General features: G+C 36.1%; 1 protein-coding gene across 1 annotated transcript in view; it reads left to right on the forward strand.

Moving 5' to 3' along the window:
- Positions 1-23,885, forward strand: part of LOC107668185 (serine/threonine-protein kinase ULK4-like) — a gene marked incomplete at its 3' end in the record, with an annotated part of 80,603 nt that overhangs the window by 29,585 nt on the left and 27,133 nt on the right. The window contains exons 5-10 of the mRNA XM_016459978.1: positions 12,072-12,205; positions 12,602-12,723; positions 18,165-18,221; positions 18,922-18,973; positions 19,297-19,391; positions 21,719-21,770. Coding sequence (XP_016315464.1) covers positions 12,072-12,205; positions 12,602-12,723; positions 18,165-18,221; positions 18,922-18,973; positions 19,297-19,391; positions 21,719-21,770 — 512 coding nt within the window. The remainder of the gene's footprint in view (positions 1-12,071; positions 12,206-12,601; positions 12,724-18,164; positions 18,222-18,921; positions 18,974-19,296; positions 19,392-21,718; positions 21,771-23,885) is intronic.

Genomic DNA, 23,885 nt, shown 5'->3' on the forward strand with positions numbered 1-23,885 from the left:
TATATAAAATAGACAAAAAGTATATAAATAACCGACTAGTCTAACAAACCCCCAGAAGACAGTCTGTATGAAAAGACAATCCATGAAAACTACATGCACACATGACAGACGGCAAAATCGCAAGAAAAACTTGACATGTACTGGCAATTATACATTATTTATGGGCATTCTATTCGTCAGTATGTTGATATAGGATCTGTTGTTGTCAAGTTTAATTCATAATTCCCTTTACACTGGTATAAAATGCCATAATGTTATTGTCCCACAAAACTGGTAGTATAACAAGGCTGTAAGCAAGCTTAATATTTATGCTGTTATATTTATTTTGACAAAACAAACAATTCTGTACAATTCTCTGAACACACTGCAAGTAACAGAAAACAAACACATGCTAGCTCTGAGGTTTTCCGCTGTAGGTATATACTTTTCAAAATAATGTATTCTTTTTTTTAAATGAAACATTAACGGGAGTAATTTGAAGTAGTTTTTGTAAAAAAAAAAAAAAAAAGTTTTATACACTCTAAAAATGCTGGGTTGAGTGTATATATATATATATATAAATGTAATGTTGGCTAAATGGCTAGTATTTCCATCTGTTTACACCCCTATTAGCAACAATAACTGCAAATAAACAGTTTCACCAGTTACACACTGTGGAGGAATTTTGACCCACTCCTCCTCACAGAACTGTTTCAGCTCAGTGATATTTGTAGGCTTTCGAACATGAACTGCATGTTTTAGGTCCTGGCTTTTATGTTTTGGAATATTATCTTGCTGCATGATCCAACTGTGCTTCAGCTAGCATTCACAGATGGATGGTTTAACATTCTCTGCTACACAGCAGAATTTATGGTTCCTTCAGCTACGACAAGGCATCCAAGGTCCTGATGCATTCCCAAAACATTCACTTTTCAATTCATCTGTCCGTAAGACATTGTTCCAGAAATCTTGAGGATCATCCAGGTGCAAACCTGAGACAGGTTTTTAGTGTTTTCTAGATTCTTCCTTGCTAGTCTGCCATGGATCCCATTTTTCCTGAGGGTAGAATTTTGTACACTGACCTTAGCCGAGGCCTAAGAATTCTGATATCCTGAATTGTGATATCCTAATTTCAGCAGGATCACCACTCAATGCATTTTTTTATATTTTTTAAATTTGTAATTGATTTTTAATATTATTGTTGATTGATTGATTGATTGATGGATTGCATTTCTAAATTCACCTTAAAGGTCCCCTGAAATGCTTAGAAACATTCAGCGTTACTCTGTGTTGACGTCATTTTAACTGAAACAGGAAGACATATCAAGCAGCCCCCTTTGAATGCTTATATCTTCTAAATGCGAATTTTGTCACTGTTTTGGAGCACATTGCCTTATAGATAACCTTAAGACTAACATATTGATACTAACACCCAAAAAACTTTAATTTTGATTTCATGGGCACTTTAACTACATTGTGGGAAACAAAAGCATCTCTTTTAAAGCATCTGCGACTGTTTTGATGAATGAGTTGATACAATTTTGAGGCTGACCTAAGGCATTACTCTGGTTGTTGGATACGAAACATTAAAAAACGGCTCAAAATTACCAGGTTATTTCATTGACTGCCTCCTGGTAAAGGAAATCTGAGAACTCTTGCATCTCCGACCTCATCCTGCCCACTCTTTAGATTAGATTCCATTAATCATAAAATCTGGTCTATTTTCTGTACAACAGTAGATCTAAAGCTGCTCCCAGAGACCCTCATCAGTTTCCAAAGGAGCTCTGTCTGCACTCTGACACACCTAGTTCATATAATCAAGGGTTTGATAATTCACTAAAAAGTTGAAAATGTTGCCTCAGAGCAGACAAAGACCAAATATATAACCCCATTCTGTGGGTGTATAAGAGCCGGTTCACAAATCACTGCATTACAGCTCAAGCTGTCAGAATAACAAAAAACCGCTAGGGAATAAAATGTTACCCTGTCACTCCTGTTGTTCCCAGTCATTCAGTCAAAAAACGATCTTGCGTAGGATTCCAATTATAACCGTATGCATGTAGACCCATCTGCGCACAGCAGTCTTGGCGCCCAGTAAATGCAATTTATTGTGAAAGTCACTGTTCCCTTTCCTCAATTCTATTCTTCCTCGGGTAATGTAGCAGCCGGCCCCATGTCCGACTAATAAAGGGCTGCTTGATCCTAACATCTTGGATTAAATGGTTTTGTAAATCATGCTCATGTCTCAGAATTTTCATTTTCTCCCACGTGCCGCCTCACCTACGAGCACTGAATATCCCTGACATCCGACAACAATTCATTCTGAGAGAGGGAAAATTATAGCCTTTTGGGAGGAGGAAATTTATTATAGGCTAATCCAGTCTGGCAGCAACAGTACTCTGAGGCGTTGGTGCACTTGTAAATGCCAAGGTTGTCATTATTGCCTCTCTCCTGTCAGAAAGCAGAGGTGTGTTAAATTCTGTGAGGACCCTCAGAGTACTTGTTATATGGGTGCTCATGTGATGAAAAATCATTCTTGGGTGTTTTAGATTTGTGGCAAAGTTCATTGGCCAAAACATGAAATAACATAAAAAATATTAGAGAGGGCAAACAGTAATTTTGGTAGAGAGAAGCCTCAATTGTGTTTAGAATTACAATTTATAACAATAATGCATGTGAAAATAACTGTTCTTAAGGCAAGGCAAGGCAAGGCAAGTTTATTTATATAGCACATTTCATACACAATGGTAATTCAAAGTGCTTTACATAAAAGAAAATAAAAAAATAATCACAACAATGAGAACTTCATCTTTGTTTCCAAATGCAATGACTTGCAGTTTTTTTCCTTGTTTAACTGAAGAAAGTTCTTGCGCATCCAACTGTTAATTTCATCGATGCATTGGCAGAGGGAGTCAATGGAAAATAGAGAGAATAGTAAAGGTTAACTAAAACATAATAAATAAATAATAATAATAATAGTAAAATAATAATAACTAAACAATTGTAAATCACATCTATTCATCTTCAAAAAAGGGCTTATAAACCAAAATATCCTAAATGTTTTTTGGGTCTGGTCTGCTGGGACCAAACCTTTTGTAATGAAGAATATCTTATAATGTTTTTTTTTTTTTTTAAATGGAAGTAGGTTTATTTTCTGTTTTTGATTAAATTAACCTGTCAACCATGTCATATAATATTGATTCTGATGCAAAATCTTTCTCTCGCTAATATTTGCTTGAGCACATTGATTAATAACAATTCGCCCAGCTAATTTCCCAAGAGGACTTGATGGCAGCATTTATTAGATAAGAGTAACAGCTTGTCAGACAACATGGTGGACAGCAAAAGTTGCAGTGGTAGGATTGGTCAGTAAACTTTAAAACTCTAAAAACATACCAATGCATGCAATTCACTGCAGTTTCCAGTTGAAATGAACACTAGTGGTAGTAAAAGAAAAGAAAAAAAACACAGACACAACACACACACATCTGGCTTATTATCCTTGTGGGGACTCTCCATTGGCGTAATGGTTATTATACTCTACAAACCGTATATTTTATCGCCCTACACCTAAACCTACCCTTCACAGAAAACGTTCTGCATTTTTACATTCTCCAAAAAAACCTAATTCTGTATGATTTATAAGCTTGTTTCCCCATGAGGACCTCAATTTAGGTCTCCACTGTGACACGAGTCCCCATGAGTTGGTGTGTATTCAGGTTTAAGTCCCCACCGGGATAGAAACACACACAAACACACACAATGATTACAGGGACAGATCATTCATTAATAATTATTTGTTTTCATGTGGTTCCTTTCACAATACTACTCCATATGTATGGATTTTTAGATGTAGTAAACTTGCTCTCTAGCTCACCTGGTACAGCATTTCACTTGCGATGTGGAACGAAAATGTTGCCAAATGTTGTCAAATTGAACAGTTGAACACAATTGAAAACTGTCTGTCACTCACTGGAACTTTGAAAGTGTTGTGAAATGTGCAAGAAGTATTGTACTACTATCATTTTTTTCAATAAGCTTGTGTTGCAGTTTAAGAGGTGGGGTTTAGTTAAGGGTCACCACTTCAGGAGAGATTTTAGGAGGCATGCCAGAGTTTGAGTTGGTATATATCTTTTACAAAGTACAACTTCTGCTTCTGTTAAAGTTGGACACAAATTTTATTAGATTATTGAAATGTAGAAGAAAAATGGTGTCTAATAATTCTTTGCACGGTTTGGGCTGTGTGGTTTTATTCCATCATTTTCATTAACACTGAGAAGTATAAGAATGATTCCTTTGAACTCGAAGCTCAATCAATTGAATTACACACCTGAAAATGCTCTCTCTTCAAATTACTCCCAAGATTCTAAGAGATGAGCTTTACTTTAAAGCTGCTGTCAATTAAGAGTGTAGCTCTGTTCTGTTTGACCCAGGAAGAAAGACTTGGCTGAAGAGAAAATGAGAACTGGAAGGCTGTGGTAGATTACAGCACAAATGACATTCAAAGCAATCTATTGCAATTTCTTAGTATTGATGTTCTTTGTGTTTATTTTTGCTGGTGTCACTTAGAATGATGCTGTCTTTGTCTTAACAATTTTGTCAGTTTTGATGGTGATGATGATTAGTGTCCTGAAATATGCATATAGTTAGTGGTGCCTGATAAGGCATGCTAAAGTGCTCATATTTTGCGATAACTAAACTTAAGCATTAAACTTGGCCACGTCAAAATAGATTATATGCAAATAGAAAACAAACAAACAAATGGCCCAAATCTTCTCTGTAGGTTAGAGAAAATCCAATTCAGCCATAAGCTCCAGTGACTTTATATTTCTCTCTCAAGGGAACAGTTCACTGGGCTGTAGCTTTTCAACACATTGAAACACACATCACTTAGAATCAATTGAGGTCACCTACACAGCCGTCAAGCTCAATCAGACTAATCTAAGAACAAACAGCATTCTCTGCAGATGAGCTCGATGCCAGCTATGATTGGGAATGTAGCCCACACACTCCCTTTTGTTTTTTATTTTGCTTAATTTCTGGAAACTGATTGTGAAATGGCAAGCCAGGTTGTTTGCAATCCTTGCATCTGTGACCATTTACTAACCATTAATTAACCATATCACAAGGAATCAAATACTCTTTGATCTTTTGAAATAAGTGATCAACATAAAATGAAAAAATACTGTAACTTTCAGAGCTCAGATCTGTTTCTGAGTACAGAAAGTCCATTTATTGAAACTGGGCTACAAAAAATATACTTTTCTTAACTTCCTCTACTTTCTCAAGTAAGCTAAATGAATACATTAACACGTGACCATCTATGTTCACATGATGCCAGTTTTTAAGAGTAATAAGTCAGGCTGGGTGAAAAAAAAGTATGTCAAAAATATTATCCATATATTATGATATCAATGTTTATCACAATATTAATGTACCAATTAATGGGGAAGGAAATGCTATCCACGTGTTTGTTAGACCTTAAGAATTAATGTAAACATAATTTGTTTGTTCACAGTTAAACTCCAAAGAGTAAGCTACCTTTTAATTTAGGGACCCATGAAATCCAAATTTATTTGTCAAATTGCCAAAATTGTAACAAAACCACTCACTCCAATAAAGCATTGCAAAAAGCGTATAACAGAGTTCATTCACTGTCAAACAACTTTTATATATGTATGTATTTGAATGGTATTTTTTACTCTGCAGTTTCATATTCCTGAATCATTTATCTATGATTAATAAGATGAGTATTTTAATTGCTCATAAAAATTACACTTGTCATTTTTCTAAGAACCAAGGGAACTGGAATAGTGGGTGGTCAGTATTACATTGTTTTGGACTCATCTGGGAACTTGCAACTCATGAACAAGCAGTGTTACTAATTTTGGAAGTGTTTACAGAGAATTTTTCAAAACAGCATCAATCAAATCAGTCAGTCAATCAATCAATGAGTCAAATCAATTTATCAATCAATCAGTCAGTCAGTCAGTCAATCGGTATTTATGGAAATGGTCAAACAATTCTTCAACTGCTTTCATGTAAAAAAAAAAAACACTACTAACATTATAAATGGACTTCAATAGAATATAGATGAATATGATCCCTTTTACTGTTTTCATAGAAATTATTCAATATAATGAATTATTTGTACTGCTATTGTACTGCTTTCAAATGTAATGTCACACATTTCTGTTTACTGGACGTTGAGGCGTTTAAAGCTTTTTAGTTTGGTTGGCACTTTCTATATTGACTATTCTCGGAAGAATTTTACCAAGAATATCCTTGAGCAAATAACTTCTGTGTTAATTTCAGTGCCAATTACAATTCAGCAGAGTCAAGTCACTGAGCAACTAATTCAAAGGGAAGATAACATCTTTCCTTATTGAGTTTTTGTCATCCAATCAAGCACTCTTAAATGTTTGTGATGCTCATTTTAGCTTATGCTTTTATTTGCTTGGCCAGTGCAACTTCAATACAGTAGCTATTTGCCAGGTTTGCATGCAGGTCCCAGTTCTCTTTGTTGAGTGTGCTAGTTAAGTAGGCGATTGCTCTCTCATTGGAGTTAGTGTGTTCCCTCTAGTCCACTGTTCAAACTTACTTTCAGCCTCTGGTATAATTGCTGGGTGCATTTCCTTCCCGCACTGCTGGGCTCTGTGCAATTTTCTCACTGTTTGCTTTTTTATCCATGTCTAATTTGAGAGATACGCCTCAGAAGAAGTGTGTGTGTGTGTGTGTTTGTTTGCATGTGCCAGTTTCCATGCTTGTGTGTGTTATGAGGGGCTGGGAGGAACTGACTCACTTGCGGGGAAATTTTGAGCCACTGATTGTATAGAAGTGCGCAGTGCTGGTTGCAAACATGTTAATTAACAGTGTTTCTTAATTAGCATGGGCTTGAGGGCAGAGACGGCCTGTCACTTCTGGTGCTGTGGATCTCACCCTCTCACAGTTGCTCTTGACAAGCTATTTTTAAAGGCATATCTGCACTGTTGGCAGAGATGCACCTTTTTACTGTAAGAATAGTAATTGAATGATCTTGGAACATCTTTGATCCTGCAATTAATTTAATGAGTACTGCACAGTGTATCTGGATAGACTTAATGTCGAGCCAACATTTAAAGCTATATCAGTCCAGAATTTAGCAAAATGCTTCTTTTTTTTTTTTTTTTTTTTAAAGGGGTGGTTCACTGTTTTTTTTTCTAGGCTTGATTGTGTTTATGGGGTGAAGTCTAACATGTGTTAATGCTTTAAAAATAAAAAAACATTATTTTTCACATAATTTACCTTTATTCCACACCGCTCTGTCCCTTCTCTGAGAAATGCGCTGATCATTTCCTGCTTTTATGAAGACTCGCCCTCAGAAATAGGCGATGGGCTCTGATTGGTTTGCTAGCCCAGTGTGTTGTGATTGGCTAAACCGCCTCTAGTGCGCATCTAAACGACCCGCCTCTCACCTCAGCGGCATGTGCTCCTGTTGTATTGTAAACAACGGCATCGGTAATATCGCTTATCAGTTTGAGCCCAATTGAGAAGCAGAGGATTTTATTGAAGAGGATCGTGCAGAACCTATGCAAGCATGACTTTTAATAGTAGGCCTATGTTTCTTGTTTGTTGTTGTCTCATACTTTTAGATATGCTGTTATTTGTAAATGCTACTGCCCATGTTAGCTTTTAATATGCGGTTTTATCCTGATTAAAGCTTTAGTGCGACAACTGCACGCGCATTCATGTTTATCGCTTCTCATAGCTATGTGAAAATAAGTGTATAATTGGAAAAGTTCATTGTTGGAGCTGAGCTGAATGAGAGAGAGAGAGGAGATGCAATGCAGAGCATGTGCAGAGCAAGGAACAGTATTAAGAGCCGCTGCTTTAGAACATTGATTTTGAAACTTGTGAATCCATTAGAATCGTTAGAAGACAAAATCGCGATTCATATATGAATAGATTTTTATGTGCACCTCTAGCTTTCTCTTCCTCTTCTCTAAAGCAGTGCAGCATGGCCTCGCCCCCTTTGCTACCTTTTCCAGAGGGCAGGGTTTATCAGGGTTTGTTACGTGACGAACCTGGGAAGTAACTTGTTGTAGTCCCTACCAGCCGTTTTTGTAGGCATTAAACTGCCAGAATTTTAAAAGACGATTTCTCCATTTGCATTGAACTTTCAGCTTCTTAACTTTGCAGATATTGTTTATGTTCAAACAGCAACATTACACACTAACTAATGTTAAAAAAGTGAAATCGCAATCAACCACCCGTTTAAAGAACAATTTACCATAAAAATATTTTATTTTATTTATTTTATTTTGTTTTTTTCTCCCCTCTCTTTAATGTCATACTAAACCTGTATGACTGTCTGTCTTCTGTGAAACACAAAACAAGATATTCGGCTGCCATATAATAATTTCTATGGTGTAACGGTACACATATTCATATCGAATAGTTTTGGTACGGGTCTTTCAGTTCGGTACACACATGTACTGTTTTAACCACTGCACATGAGAAACTTAATTTGAAACTCCTAGTTAGGGCTGCACGATAAATCGCATGCGATATTTAATGCGCATCTTGTCCGTAAAGCCAGTTCTGTAATCAGCGGTAAATCTCCATCACGTGCGTGCTTTCACATTGAGCAGCATTTACTACACAGAGCCATTGTTCACAGACAAGCTGCGCAAAACATGCGCAAAATATGATCGTGGTTTTGCGCAGCTTGTCTGTCGTGCAGCCCTACTCCTAGTTTTATATATCTTCATTTTAGCAAATCAATATTGATTCTTAAATCCCAAGATTGATCTTTTAGCCTGTTGTTCATGCTTGAATAAAACTTCACAAGACATATATCACACCTCTTGTCCAATAATCGCAATAAGTTTCATGTTTTTTTTTACTTTAGATAAGAAACAAAGTGTCATCTTTCAAATTATTTTATCAGGACATTCAAACAATAAATGTTTGAATGCAGATTCTGCTTGAATTCAAGTTCACAAATTTGTCACATTGCTTCTTGTTTTGAAAGTGGCATCTGTGTCATCAGAGCTTCATAGGTTACTGTTTTTGTTTCCCCTCACTGAAATGTTGCTAATGTGACCTTCATGCTTAATATTGCACATCTTCTCAAGCCATACGATAGCTGTGCATCAGGAACAGATCTAAACTTCTTTATTTATTCTTCTTTATTCAGATTTTCAGATTCTTTATTTTTTTGGTAGGCTACAGATAGTAATTTTATTATAATTATTTTGGTTATTTATATTTGTATAGATTTTCTTAGAAAAGCCTTTCTAGGGACATGAGATGTGAATTAGCGTCAGCTATAATCTCTATGTGCAGTGCATTTTTTCCCATCTTTGACTGGAATTATGTTTATTGTATTGTCCCTATTCAAATAAACTTTAAAAAATTAAATTAAATTAAATCTAAACAGTCTTTATTTACTGAAAATCTTGCTTTAGCTCTCAAATGGCATATTCATACTTGGTGCATAAAGACATGCCTTGTTTGATGTCAGCAGTGTTGGGAGTAACGCATTACAAAAGTAATAATATTACAGTAGTATATTACTTTTTGCTGTAACGCAGCAATATAACGCATTACTAATCAAATTTGGGTAATATTATTACTCGTTACAATCTCAGTAACGCAAGTTACAACAACATATTTTAACTCAAAATTAAGTGGTGAATTTACCAACCCCGCAAAACGGCACCAGAGAAAAAAATTCCGCGGGTAAAATAGTTTGTCTATTTCCTGTTGCTGGAATTAGATGGTTGAGATTACTGCAGAGACGGATTCTACATTTGTGAGATGGACACACTCCTGTTATTTTCAGTTCATCGGAGAAAAGGATAAGAATGCATAGTCAGGTGCAATATATGCAACACCAAACTCTCAAAATGGAGAAATAGCACGAGTAAAACCTGGAAGCACCTGGACTGGTGCCACTAATACTAAGCTATCGGAGAGAGCTGCGGGGTCGCAGAAGTGAAAAAAGGCGGCGGACGAGCCCAGAATGAGTATGCAAAATATTTGTTTTAGCCTAATTAACAGATTAACAAAACGAAAGGAAAAGACTGAGAGATAGGCTATGCTGCTGAGTTTGGTTCATATGCTATTTGTGTGGCGCGGCGCTCTACGAAAGTCCACGGAAAGGAAACCGAGATGACAGAAATAAAGTAAACACATTGCAGTTTCGAATGATCTGTATGACCAAAAATAACAGAGTATTTTTTTGTTGTTTGTTTCCGCTGTTCGATCGCGCTGGCGCCTCACGCACACACACATACAACATTGCAAACGTTGCAGCCTGTTCATTATCAGAATAAAATAGTCAACCAAACATATAGATACACTGGTTCATTTAAATAGTGCATAGCCTACTGTGTAGTGCAATCCGTGTCGATCAGCCTGAGCTCAGGCCAAACACATTTGCTCATGTGACGAGGATGTTTTTTAAGTGCGTTAAGTAAGCTTGGTTTACATAATAAATAATAGTTTAGCATTCAAATACATTGCAAATATGGACACATTTAATTGGATGAATACCGAATGAGAGAGGTAGGCTGCGCGAGAACGCCGTTTGCTTTCAGTTTCGCTCTGTGGGTATTTTGGTGAAAGTAACTCAAAAGTAACCGAAAAGTAGTGTAACGCATTACAATTCAGAGAAAGTAATATTGTAATGTAACTAATTACTTTCAAAAGACAGTAACTAGTAATATATAATGTATTACATTTTGGAAGTAACTTGCCCAACACTGGATGTCAGTGATGTTAATTGCAGTTGATTCTCACAATGTCTAGTAGAGTTGAATATGCTTAAGTGTATATGCTTAAAAAAAGAAAAGATGTTCAGTGAATAGTGAATGTTTGATCCTTCGGCCAAAGTGTTGAAGACAATAATGAAGTAAATGATGACTCAAATTGCTTTTCTTTCTTTTATCCTTTTTTTCCCCTCCCTATTCCTTTAACGTGGTGTATCAATCAGAGTTAACACTACAGTGATCAGCAGTTCTTGAGAATGGCCTGATCCTCCCTACTGCCCAAGCTCTATCATCTCTTTTCTTATTCATGTTCTTCACTGTGTTCAAGACATGCATAACAATAGCATGAATATTATGTTAGCTACTTCTCTCATAAGACGCATATGTTGTTTGTAGTGAATTGATTAGTTTGAGATACTAGAGGTGAGGCTGAATCAATCAATGTTGTGTTGAGATACTCTTTTAAAGGGATAGTTCACCCAAGAATGAAAATTTGATGTTTATCTGCTTACCCCGAGGGCATCCAAGATGTAGGTGACTTTGTTTCTTCAGTAGAACACATTTGATGATTTTTAACTCCAACCGTTGCAGTCTATCAGTCGTATAATGCATGGCAATGGTAACAAAATCTATGAGAGTAAAAAAAACATGCACAGACAAATCCAAATTAAACCCTGCGGCTCGTGACGACACATTGATGTCCTAAGACATGAAACGATTGGTTTGTGCCAGAAACCGAATAGTATTTATATCATTTTTTTACCTCTAATACACCACTATGTCCAACTGTCTTTGAGCGCGTACACTCCTCACGCACCGGAAGCCGTGTGCACGCCCAAAGACAGTATAAAATCATCCATAAAAAGAACAACATTTATTTCATTATGCCTCAGTGATTGTGCTGGTATCATAATGAAAGATCTAAGGCAGTTCCCAGAATCCCGCGAGATCTGATCCAAGCTTTTACTAAGAGAACACCAGCCCCATGAATCAATCCTAATATGTTGGTTTGCATGTTTAAATCAAGTCAAATTCATTCATCTCTAATTCAGCCTCCAATACCTTATACACTTCAAATTCAATTCCTTGCCAGATGCATCTTGTTTTTCTCTGGTCTTTTCAGCCAGGCAGACAGACCTCATTCCCTTCCTGATATTGTTTCAGGATCAACACCGTTTCATCTCCATTCTGTCACCCCTCCAGCTGTTGAGTGTAATTGATTAAACGCATCTATCCTCTCCCCACTGTGTGTTTCAGATCTGACTCTCACTCTCCCTCTCTCTGTTTGTTCTGGGTGTCTGCAGATGAATAATAATGTTTTGCCAACCCTTCTCTCAGGCTGGTGATGTACATTGAAAGAGACGTCCGAAAGGCCACGCCAGGAAAGGAGCAACAAAGCGGCAATGAATACCTGTCAAAATGCCTGACCCTCTTCATCCGTCACACCGTGCACGAACTGCCAGCCATCCTGGGTAAATCAATCACAATACACCCAAAAAAAGAGGGAAAAGGGAACGCAAAGAATTCACTTGAGAAGGAACAGAGTGAAATGGGCAAAATGAAGCAGGGGCAATGAGAATGAACATTGAATTTGATTGGCCTCTCTTTAATTATCTTTCTGATTGAATACGTGAGCAGGCTCTCAGGTATCGACCTGTTCCTCCTTTTTCATTTGTGAATCAGTGCCGCTACACACCACTGCTACCCCATGAAACCAGTTCAAACCGGTTCAGTTCCTCCTGTGGGTTTCGTCCCAACACAGAGATGCACCTGCTCACGCCCCGGGCCACCTAGCCAGACTGATCATGACGGTTTGTTTTGTGCTTGGCTGATTTCTCACTGCTTCTGTTTATGTGGGCTTTCTGTAGATGACATCCTGTCCGTGTTAGGCAGCATTGTGGGAAGGAAGCACCCCTCTCCTACGCAGTCCCGTCAGCTGAAGCAGAGCCTCCCCATGATGGCTGTGGTGCTGCATCTGCTCACCTCACAGGTGTGTGTCAGTGTCAGGTCTTGCTATATTTACCTTTTTGCTAGTTATTTTGGGTTTTCGTTTTCCACAAGGATGGTACAACCTGGAAAAAAAAAAAAATTAAATGTGGGGACCTAGCTTGTGGTGCAATAGATAACTTATTTCACAAGCTATTTTTTGTGAATGTGCAAGACTTTAATTAGCCAATACAGGTAAATAACTAGAAAAATAACAAATTGTGCTACAAGACATTGTGTTTATGATTATGATAATAAATGTAATTAATTTTAAAATAAATACCAGTTTATTATATTAAGCAGCATAACAAGCTGTTTTGGGCTGCTAAAAATAACTGGCAGCGAATGACACTGGAAGCCTCGAACATTCAACTTGCAAATGGATACACACAATATTATATTAAAGATAAAGTGGATAGCAGTGATTCGCAGTCTGTTCAGGCAAAGTACCCTTTATGTCAGATCAGAACATCCACCTGGAACATCCAAATACCACTTAGTCACAGTGTTGAGCATAATAACCAAATACTTTTGAGCTTATGAATGCACTGGCCAGTCAGAGTTGTTTAGATTAGTCAGCACTGAAAACGCAGGCGTTTTGGTGAGTGTGCGCTCACTGGCGTAATTCTGCACGCTCGCGAATTCTCATAAACAGCGAAGTGCAGAAAAGATGTAAGTAAGAGATTCATTTTGCAGCTTCAGTGATTATAACGTGAGTTTTTGCATAACCTGCGCTAGACTAGACTATTGTCATGGACCGACATGTTTGTCTGTGTAGCCAGAATATGTGATGTTTCCCCAAACACAAAAAATTTTTTTACATATGTATTCTATTAATCGGCATTAATAATCATTATTACAGTGTCAAGAGCAATTATCAACAATACTAATTTTTGTCATAATATTGCAGCCCTAGCCTGTAATTTGTTCCTGAGTTAAATGTTTCTGTTCCTGTGGCTCAGTGGTAGAGCATTGTGTTAGCAGCGCAAAAGGTCGTGGGTTCGATTCCCAGGGAACACACATACTGGTAAAAAAATGTATAGCCTGAATGCACTGTAAGTTGCTTTGGATAAAAGCGTCTGCTAAATGCATAAATTATTATTAAATTATTAAAATTAAATTATTATTAATTAAATGTGTTATTTATATCAAATTTTAAAAAGTTATGTATTTTTATTTTTTTATTTGTTTCCCTGTTTTAGTGCTTAAAGATTAAATGTGTGATTTCTGGGCCACTTGTGTCATAAAATGAAATTTGAAAAATAATGAAAACATGTTTCTCAAATACTCTCCATCTTCCATTGGTCAAATAAACTGGTATTCCCACACTAAACTAGTCTAAAAATACACTGTTAAAGTTACCTTCAACCAAAGCTTGCTTTCTTTCTTTCTTTCTTTCTTTGAACATTAAAGGGATTGTTCACCCAAAAATGAATATTACCCCATCCTAGGTGTATATGACTTTCTTCTTTCAGACGAATACAATCTGAGTCTTATTTAAAATTGTCCTGGCTCTTCCAAGTTTTGTAATGGCAGTGAATGGGTGTTACTATTCAGTAGTCCAATAGAAGTCCAAAAAAGTGCACCACGTGGGGATTAATAAAGGCCTTCTGAAACGAATCAATGTTTTTGTAAGAAAAATATCCATATTTAAAACTTTATAAACCGTAATCTCTAGCTTCCGCTAACTGTCGTATGCGCGTTCACGAGAGAGTGGCATCCAGCTGGATGACATGGGGCTTATCGATTCGCTTCAGGAGGCCTGTATTAATCCCCTGGAGCCACATGGTGCACTTTTTTTTGATGGATGGATGGATGCACTTTATTGGACTTCTATTGGACTATTGAATAGTAACACCCATTCACTGCCATTATAAAGCTTGGAAGAGCCAGGACATTTTTTTATATATATTTGACCCTGGACCACAAAACCAGTCATAACTAAGTCGCTTGGATATATTTTTAGCAAAACATTGTATGGATAAAAATTATGGATTTTTCTTTTATGCCAAAGATCATTAGGATATTAAGTAAAGATCATGTTCCATGAAGTGTATATATCTGATTGGATTCATCTGAAAGAAGAAAGTCATATACACTTAGGATGGCTTGAGGGATAGTAAATCATGGGGTATTTTTCATTTTTGGGTGAACTATCCCTTTAAAAGCTTTGAAATACATGGGTAAAATTGTATTGTACGCGGCATATATGTGCATCAATATAGATAATAAAAGAAAACAGAAAATAATTATTTTCAGTAGATGTGCAACTTAATACTGTGCATAGTAGTGTTGCACATTTACGGAGTAATTTTGAATTTAAAGTAGTCATATTGAATTTATATTAAATGTATATTAAATGCGCTGTTTATGACAAATATAAAAAATGCCAGAAAGATTCCAAAAGATGTCTGTGGCTTGCTCCAAAATTGCATACTCTCTAAGTAGACACTTCATTTGAACAAGTAATTACTTTGCAACCATTAAAAAAGTAGTAGATTATCCGGGCTGCTTTTGCATGTTGTTTTATGAAAACTGTGAATTCAGTCACACATTGTTTTTCGCCTGGTATATATTAGAGAAGAATGCATATTCGGATGCAGCTTTTGTCATAAGGACAAAAATGGTCAAGAACATGAAGTTCATTTTTGAAGTATAGAGAGGTATTGTGATAATGTTTGAAAAGAGTAAATGTGTAAATCATTACGCGTCATTTAAACTAACTACAAAATAAACTTTCCAGACTCTCGTCCACCTCTCACTTTATGTCTTCATCTGAACAGAAAATAAAGAAAGGATGTGCCATACCTGCCTGTCACGCACCGAGTGTAATCACTGTCTGTCAGAATGAAATGATCTATTAAAGAGCTTTCTGGTGCAGCTTCAGCGCTCTCTCTCTCTCTCTCCTCCTCTAAAAATGAACTGTGGCTGGTCATTTTCTCATGATCTTAGAAAACTTTTAATTTTCCCTTAATGTTTAATATGGTTAATTTATTACAGATCAAAATTTTGGGCTCAGTAAGTTTTTTGAAAGCAATTATTACTTTCATTCAGCAAGGACACATTAAATTGATTGATTGATTTATTTTTATTTTATTTTATTATTTTAACTTTCAATTTATCTCTCTCTCTCTCACACACACACACACACACACACACAGATTATTACCAGTTGCCACACAGTGCAAAATTGGATTTACTTCTGACACACTCAGTCATACCAAAATTAATATGAAGGGATCTGGTGTTCTCAGAGAAAGATGTTTGTCAGTGCGCAGAGTTGATGAGTCTCTCTGCTGATTTAATACACTTTTACATTCGGCCAGGATTTGCCATGGAGACTCAGTAGCAGATTGAGTCGTCTCATTTGAAGGGGTCAGCGCTGATAGAGCTGTCTGTCTGATAGTTCCACTGTCATTAACTCATCTAAGGAGGATACACTGATGTCCATTAACACAGAGCTGCAGTGGGTGGCTTAGAGTTGTAATAGGCAGTTCTTTTGATTGTTTGTGTGTCTGTCTGTTTTAATGGTCCTCACAGTGAGTTGTGTTGGTGTAGTGCCAGTCTCAGACAGCACATCCACAGATCACCCACAGACATTCACTAGCCGCCTGATGCATATTTCACCCAAATATGGCAAATATTTGTCCAAATGTCTGCTCTTAATGGCTGATTAAATTTCTAGGAGACGTGTCGCCAGGCTGCTCCAGTGAGCGCTTCCGAAGAATGACTCACTGGATTTTTCTGTCTTTGATATACAGTATATTCAGCAAGGACACATTAAATTGATTGATTGATTTATTTTTATTTTATTTTATTATTTTAACTTTCAATTTATCAGAGAATCCTGAATAGAATCTTGAAAAACATGTACTGTATCACAGTTTCCCCAAAAGTATTGAGCAGCACAGCTGTTTTCAACAGATAATAAAAAGAAATGCTCTTGAGCAGTAAATCAGTGTATTATAATGATTGCTGAAGGGTCATTTGAGGGTGGCTGATTTGAAGAAGCTGAAATATGAGATGGATAAAAGAAAGTTTAGATTTTATTTAACATTTTTGTCACTGAATAATGCATATACTTACATTTGTGTTATTTCACAGTTGTGATGTCTTTACTGTTATTTTGAATGTCCAAACTTTTGTCAGTCAGTCGACCCCTTCCTGCCTAACTGGGCGGTACTTGGCTAGAATAAGCTGTAGTGTGGGCTAGACTTCAAGCCTGTAGTCAAAAGTCTAGCTACACCAGTCCAGTGTGTGTTTGTGTTTGTGTGTGTGTGTGTGTGTGTGTTCTGATATTAAGAAAAATGCTGCAGGGCATAGCTGGTTGTCTTCCCAGTAGCAGGTTGGTCTGCATCTTTGAGACTTCACTGGCCTCTTATGCCCTTGAGCACCATGTGCGTGATCTCTTCAGCTGCTGTGTGGTTCTGTGAGGCGTCGTGCTCTTGTAATGTGAGAGCATGCCTCTGTGTTTGTGCATCCATACATACATTCATGTGATGAGCTTTCTCTGTTGTCTCATCTGTCTCTGTGGCTTGTTGCTTCACTGACAGCCAACACACTACGCTGACACTCACAGCACTCATCAGTCACAGGGGTCAGCACAGAGGTCACGTCCGGTGTGTTTCTCAGAGGCGAGAGTGGATAAGATCTCAATACCTGTCACTGTCCACGACTATGACCTCTGTCCTCACATCATTACTGTCCTACAGCACAAACATGAACCCCCTCATTCTCACACCAGCGCTGAAGTCCTCCAGAGAGGAGGATCACATCCCAGGATGACAATGTAAATGGGACACACTCAAATACCACCTCTTCTGTTGCTTAGTCGAAATGGTGCATGATGGTGAAAAATGTCCTCTGACAGAACAGCAGGGCTTTGTAACATTTTCTCTTAAAGCGGCTGAACATTTTGCGATTTTTGCTGTCCTCTACAATCATTGCTTGTCAGATTGTACGGTACGATGTGTCCCGGATGAGATCTTGGGTAAAGCCCATGGCAGACTTTAACGGTGACATTCCTCAGTGACATTAACGTTCTTATGTCAGACTGTACGATGCGCATCGAAGCTGGGATTTTATTCACGATTGACAGTGTTGAGCGTCTAGAGCGCAGCAATGCGGCCTAAAAATTCTGAACCTGTCAGAAGATTCATTGCAAAGGCAATTTATCGGCCGTCGGTGAGCATGATGCATTAATAGATCCAAGACTGCCAATTTTGCAGTACGATGAAAGAAATCTGCAGCGTACATCCGGCTGTGTTCAAGACAACTGTAAGACTTCATAGCCACTAAAACTCAAGTGAAGACTGACAGTTTTTGGTGGAACTCAAACGGAATAAGACTCAAGGGTAGTGAATAGCAATGTTGTACAGTGTTGTAGGTTGGTGAAGTGTCTTTTAGACTACATTGCCTCATGACTGTGCCTATTTGCTTTGACAGATCTTCCGACCGCAGGTGGTGACTGAGGCCTTTCTCATCAAATTTGGAAAACTGCTGGTGAGTCTCTCAGTTTAGTGATTATTGTTAAAATGCCATTTGCTATATAAGCACACAGTACTGTTCACAAGTTTGGGGTCGGTAAGATTTGTTATTCATTCATTCATTTTTTTTTAAATAAGTCTCTTATGCTCACCTAGGCTGCATGTACACTGAAAAAAATTATATATATTTTTTTTTAAGGTATGTGGTTGCAAACAATTTATTTTAGCTATAATTAAATAAACAAAGTTAGGCTACTAAATTTGTTTATTTAATTGTAGCTAAAATAAATTGATTGCAACCACTTACCTTTAAAAAAATTAGTGAATTCAATTAATCATTTTTTTTTTTGCAGTGTAATTTAACAAAAAAAAATACTATATAAATATTAAATAGTATTACAATTTCAAATAACTGTTTTTATTTAAATTTATTTCAAAATGCAATTTATTATTATTATTATTATTATAAAAAGTGTTTGTTTAAATTCAGCAATTTTGTGTACATCTTTCATTAAATTACATTAGACATATCAGTCATCCTGTCTATAAATATTAGAATCTGTATTGACATTGGCCATTTAATTATGTTGCATGTTACATGTCCAAAAAGTGGTAGTTGTTTTTGTTCATAACTCAGTGAAAATTAATGAATGAATGAATGATCGACATTAAAATGTGTAATTTTAAATATCTCTTTTCTCTTTCATTATGGAAAGAATCACATAACCTCCATTGACTCTAATGAGACGAGTTTGGGAAGTGCTATAGGTAAGTTTTTATTTGCAGTTTTATTTATCTAAGGTTTTCACAAACTCTTCAACTTCTCTTTCTGTGCTTTTTTACTTTAAACCATTCTTGCATGAACTACATTCTTTAGTGTTCAAGGCGCTTTGCTGATTCATTTAAGATATACGGCTCTAATGTATTTATTTTAGCTCCAATTTTTCAGACATGTTGTTTTTCAGTTGATGTCTTCCAGTGTAATATTTGTTTTTTTCAGTCATTGGTTGAAAATTAATTGTTCAAAAGTGAGATTACTGTTGTATTCCTACATTTATGTCTGCTATGATTATTTTATCTACAATTAACAGGTCAAGCAGCATCTGAGGAACTGATCAGAAACACACTATCTGCAGTGGAGGCCATTTCCCAACATCCCGCTCTTCTCGGCCTCTATCACTGCACTGTGAGTATATATACCACTTTTTGATGTTCTGCTATTCATTTTTTTTCTCCCAATTATTTATAAATTATTTAAGCATCTTTCCAACAGCATTTAGCTACATTTTGTTGAAGCGTGTTATGGGACTATTGCACAAATTTCACAACCGTGTTTGTCTCCCCATGAAAGTGTAAGGTGTCTATGAAAATGTTCATGGAAAAGTTAGTCTCTAAACCCTCAATTTGGCCCCATTCAGCCATTTAACTTGCCCTCCATAATGACAGGCTCACAAACACAATAATATCAAGCTGTGTATCAGAGCAGCAAGGGCCACATTCACGTCTAACCTGAGATCTCACGTCCTCACGCCTGACGGAGCTACAACTGAGATCACGGCTCCCCTCTGCCCAGCATTATTATTCTCACAAACCTCTCCGCAACAGCAAATCACTCAGGAGTGAAGGGAGTGTGTGTGTGCATATCTCTCTGTGTGTAAGGCTTTTATAATGAGTATTGATGTGCGTTCTGTAGGACTGATGCATCAGGTAGCGGTGAGAGGACACAGACTCTCTGATACTCTATAGTAGGAGAAGGCACCTTAATTACAGTTCGCCAGGAGTCATTAGATCCCATTTTTTCACTCTCAAAACACACACACACACTCTATATAGCATGTGAATGTCCGGTTTATTGAAACCAATACTAATGAGGATTATAGACACAAAGGCTCTGCATGCAAAAATGCCCTCTTGCTAAAGGTTCCAAAAGGGGGTTTTGCAGTCATGCCACAGAAGAACCATGATTGGTCCCTCAAAGAACCTTTCAGTAAGCAGTTCTTTAAAGATTTTTTTTTCTTCTCTCTTCCCTTAGTGTGAAGAACATTTTAATCAAAATAATTTAAAGAACCTTTTTCCACAATAAAGAACCTTTTGTGCAGTGGGAAGGTACCATAGATGCCAAAAAATATTTTTTATAGTGTTGGAAGCTAAACAAGTCGATTTCCACATGATTTCCAAAAAATGCAGTAATAGTACGTGAATGGGTCATGATGTGATACATGACACGTGACTTTTTTTTTTTTCTTTGTTTTGTTTTTTTACCTGTAAAAAAAAAATGTATAATGTTACAAAAGATTTATATTTCAAATAAATGCTGTCTTAATAAAAGAATCCTGAAAATAAATAATAAATTCTATTATATTCTATTATATTATAGAACAAAATTACTGTTTTTACATATTAATTTTATATTTTTTTATTTATTTATTTAATCAAATAAATGCAGGTAATGCATTTGATGAGGAACAGAAACTTCTTAAAATATTGCAGAACAACTTATTTTTCTTACCATGCAATTTGTACAAACAGTAAAACATTTCAATCATAAAATATTTAAACAAAAATATATAATTATATAATTATAATTAACATTACAAATACTACTACTAATAATAATACCTTAAGTAGTTGTAACTTATCATTGCTTATTAACTTAATGCTTATTATTTTTACAAACTTATTCAAAATCAAAGTTGTGGTCAAAATCATAGATTTGTTTGACATTTTCATTAAATGTAAATTTGTGTTGAATAGTATGAGTTTTTCAAAACCATATGAAAACAACATGAATAGAAAAAGTAATTTCTAAGAACGTGTGTGTTTAACTGGATTTTTAAAAGATTTTCCTTCCTCAAGGACACGTATTCATCATTGACCCATATAATGGCTGTCTGGGTAGAAAACTCACTTGATTCTAACATTCAAACATACCTCAACTAAGCTACAGAGAAAGAATTACCATTATACTGACATTCATGACAAACGTCTCATAAGGAGCGGGCAAGAGATCAAAGATGTGACGCGGGTTAACATAGCACCTGTACAATACTTGCAGCTCGCTGAAAAAATCTGTCTTTTACAACAGATACAAGAAGAGGAAAATTCATAGATAACCTTTACAATATGTTTCTTTGGTGTTCTTTTCACTTCGAGTCAGAGAGAGTGAAATCCTTTGTTTGGGAGATGCCCACAGCCATCCACATTAAGGCACCTGTGCACAACGTTTGCTGCCATGCGGCTGATTGTAGTTGGTAATAATCATAAAAACCTGATTCTAATTTTCAAAAGAGCTGGCGTAAGGCCTTTTGTTGGAACACACTTTCTATGATCAAAGGGCAGAGCTGACATCACATTTCCATGCAAATTGGAGCTCTTCAGAGCACTCTCTCAGTCTTCTGCTTCCAGCTGTTTCACTTTCACTCACGCCGTGTGTGTGCGGTCTGCTGAGACTAAGCACATATAGGTGAGATTTCTCACTTTTAGAATAATGCACTTCTCTCTTTCTTCCCCAAGGTTGTGGATTTGATTGCACCACCGCTGGCGTCTCTGGCCTTCAGTAAAAATGGTAAGAACACATTTCTGCTCCAAATAAGCAGACAATTATACACTATGACTCAAGGTTTGGCACACTATTCATTCTTTATTACTATCATCTATACTTTAGAATAATAGTAAAGTCATCAAAACTATGAAATAGCACACGTGAAATAAAAGAATTGGGTGTTTCTTGGGCCCTGTGGACTTAGGGTGGGTTCAGAACCCATTTTCACATTCTCACTTTTTTTGTCAAGTAACATTGGATATACATTTATATGAAACCAAGTCTCATTGGAAATATGTCTCTGCCATTTAAAACGTAAACCGATACAGAAATTTCACTGCAGTTTCCAGGTGAAATAGTGGCAGTAAAACACCAACAACTTTTTGTATTTTTAATTTTGTTTTTCCTTTTCACATAAATTATTACAGGGCCAGAGTATCGATTAATAAAGACTGTTTTTGTTGTGCAGTTCCTTGCACAATACTATACTATGACCTCAAAACACTTTTACCACAGAGCATGATTTATAAATGAATACATTGTAACATATCACATAACCTGCTCCATGTGTATGGCTTGTTTATCATTGTAAGCTTGCACGCTAGCTCACCTGGTACAGCGTTGCACTCCTTTGGCAAATGCAATTTTATCCCAGGTTTGCTTATTCTCAAACTATTGTTTAGGTTTCAGGTAGAGTTTAGTGTAGGTGGTACGCAGTGGCGTGCGGTGGTGTTTTAGTTTTATATATAAATATATATTATATATTTATATATAAATATTACATAAAAATAGAACAAATATAATTCTATATATAAATATTATATAAAAAGAACAAATATAATTCTATTTTGTATTTTATTAATATTATTTTTTTATTTTATTTAATATTTTTAATACTAATTATACATGTCATAGTGTTTTTATGCATTTTTATACTTATTCCAAAATAATAACTAAAGGCAGTAACAATTTGAACGATATTCTGGAAACAGTTTACAATAAGATTTCATTAGTTAACTATTTTAGTTAACATGAACTAAGAATAAACAATAGCCTACTTCTACATCATTTATTAATCTTCGTTAATATTAATTTCAACATTTACTAATGCATTATTAAAATCAAGTTATGTTTGTTAACATTAGTTTATGCACTGTGAACTAACATGAACAACAATGAGCAACTGTATTTGTATTAACTAATGTAAACAAAGATGAATAAATACTGTAATAAATGTTCATTGTTTGTTCATGTTAGCCAACTCATTAAATGACACCTTATTGTAAAATATTACCAATATTTTTTATTTGTGAACTCTTATTGTAAAATGTTACCAATATTTTTTTTATTTGTGAACTGATGTTCAGCTGTTCTTTTTAATAGTCAACTTATTTCGGGTCATCATCATAAAAGCTCTGTAAACACTGCCACAGACACGAATATATATCTTTCATTTCATCACGCTGAATGCTTACTAAAAACTGACACAGTCATCACGTTTTCAGACCATCAAGTTTTATTTTGACGTGACACAAAGTAGTGGTATCTAAGAGGGAGAGTTGTTTACTTACTTTATAATTAGTCAATAACGCCATCATTTTCTTCATTCAGACTGAGAGCTCGCACGAAAACAAGAGGCAGGATTTATCACACGAACCAATCACATCCAATCATAACCGATCATATCCAATTTATAGCAGTGCCAAATTGATACTTTTAAAACGGTTCTGGTGCCTAAACAGTGCCTGAACCGATACTTATTAAATACTTATTAAATAAATAAAAAATCCCCAAAAAAATGATGGATTGGCCATTAGAATAGAAATAGAATAGAAAATAGAAAGGTTAGAGGATCAAGTTTTTAAATAAAAAAAAAACAGCAGATAAAATTAGAAGTAGCATTAGAATAGAGAGTGCTAGAGTTAGAGAGTCAAATTAATATGAAAGAGATATGTTTTCAGCTGTTTCTTGAAAATATTAAGGACTGCTTGGATTGAGTTGGGTGTGTTGTCTACACTGGATGCGGCGCGGCGCCATGCGATGCGACATGATCCCCGTCATCCCCATCATGCCTCGTTCTATTTATGACGAACTGTACTGACACTACGTTCAAATGATTTGCAACTGTCGCAACTGTCG

Source organism: Sinocyclocheilus anshuiensis, unplaced genomic scaffold (assembly GCF_001515605.1).
Source record: "Sinocyclocheilus anshuiensis isolate Anshui unplaced genomic scaffold, SAMN03320099.WGS_v1.1 scaffold4336, whole genome shotgun sequence".
NCBI classification, from domain to species: domain Eukaryota; kingdom Metazoa; phylum Chordata; class Actinopteri; order Cypriniformes; family Cyprinidae; genus Sinocyclocheilus; species Sinocyclocheilus anshuiensis.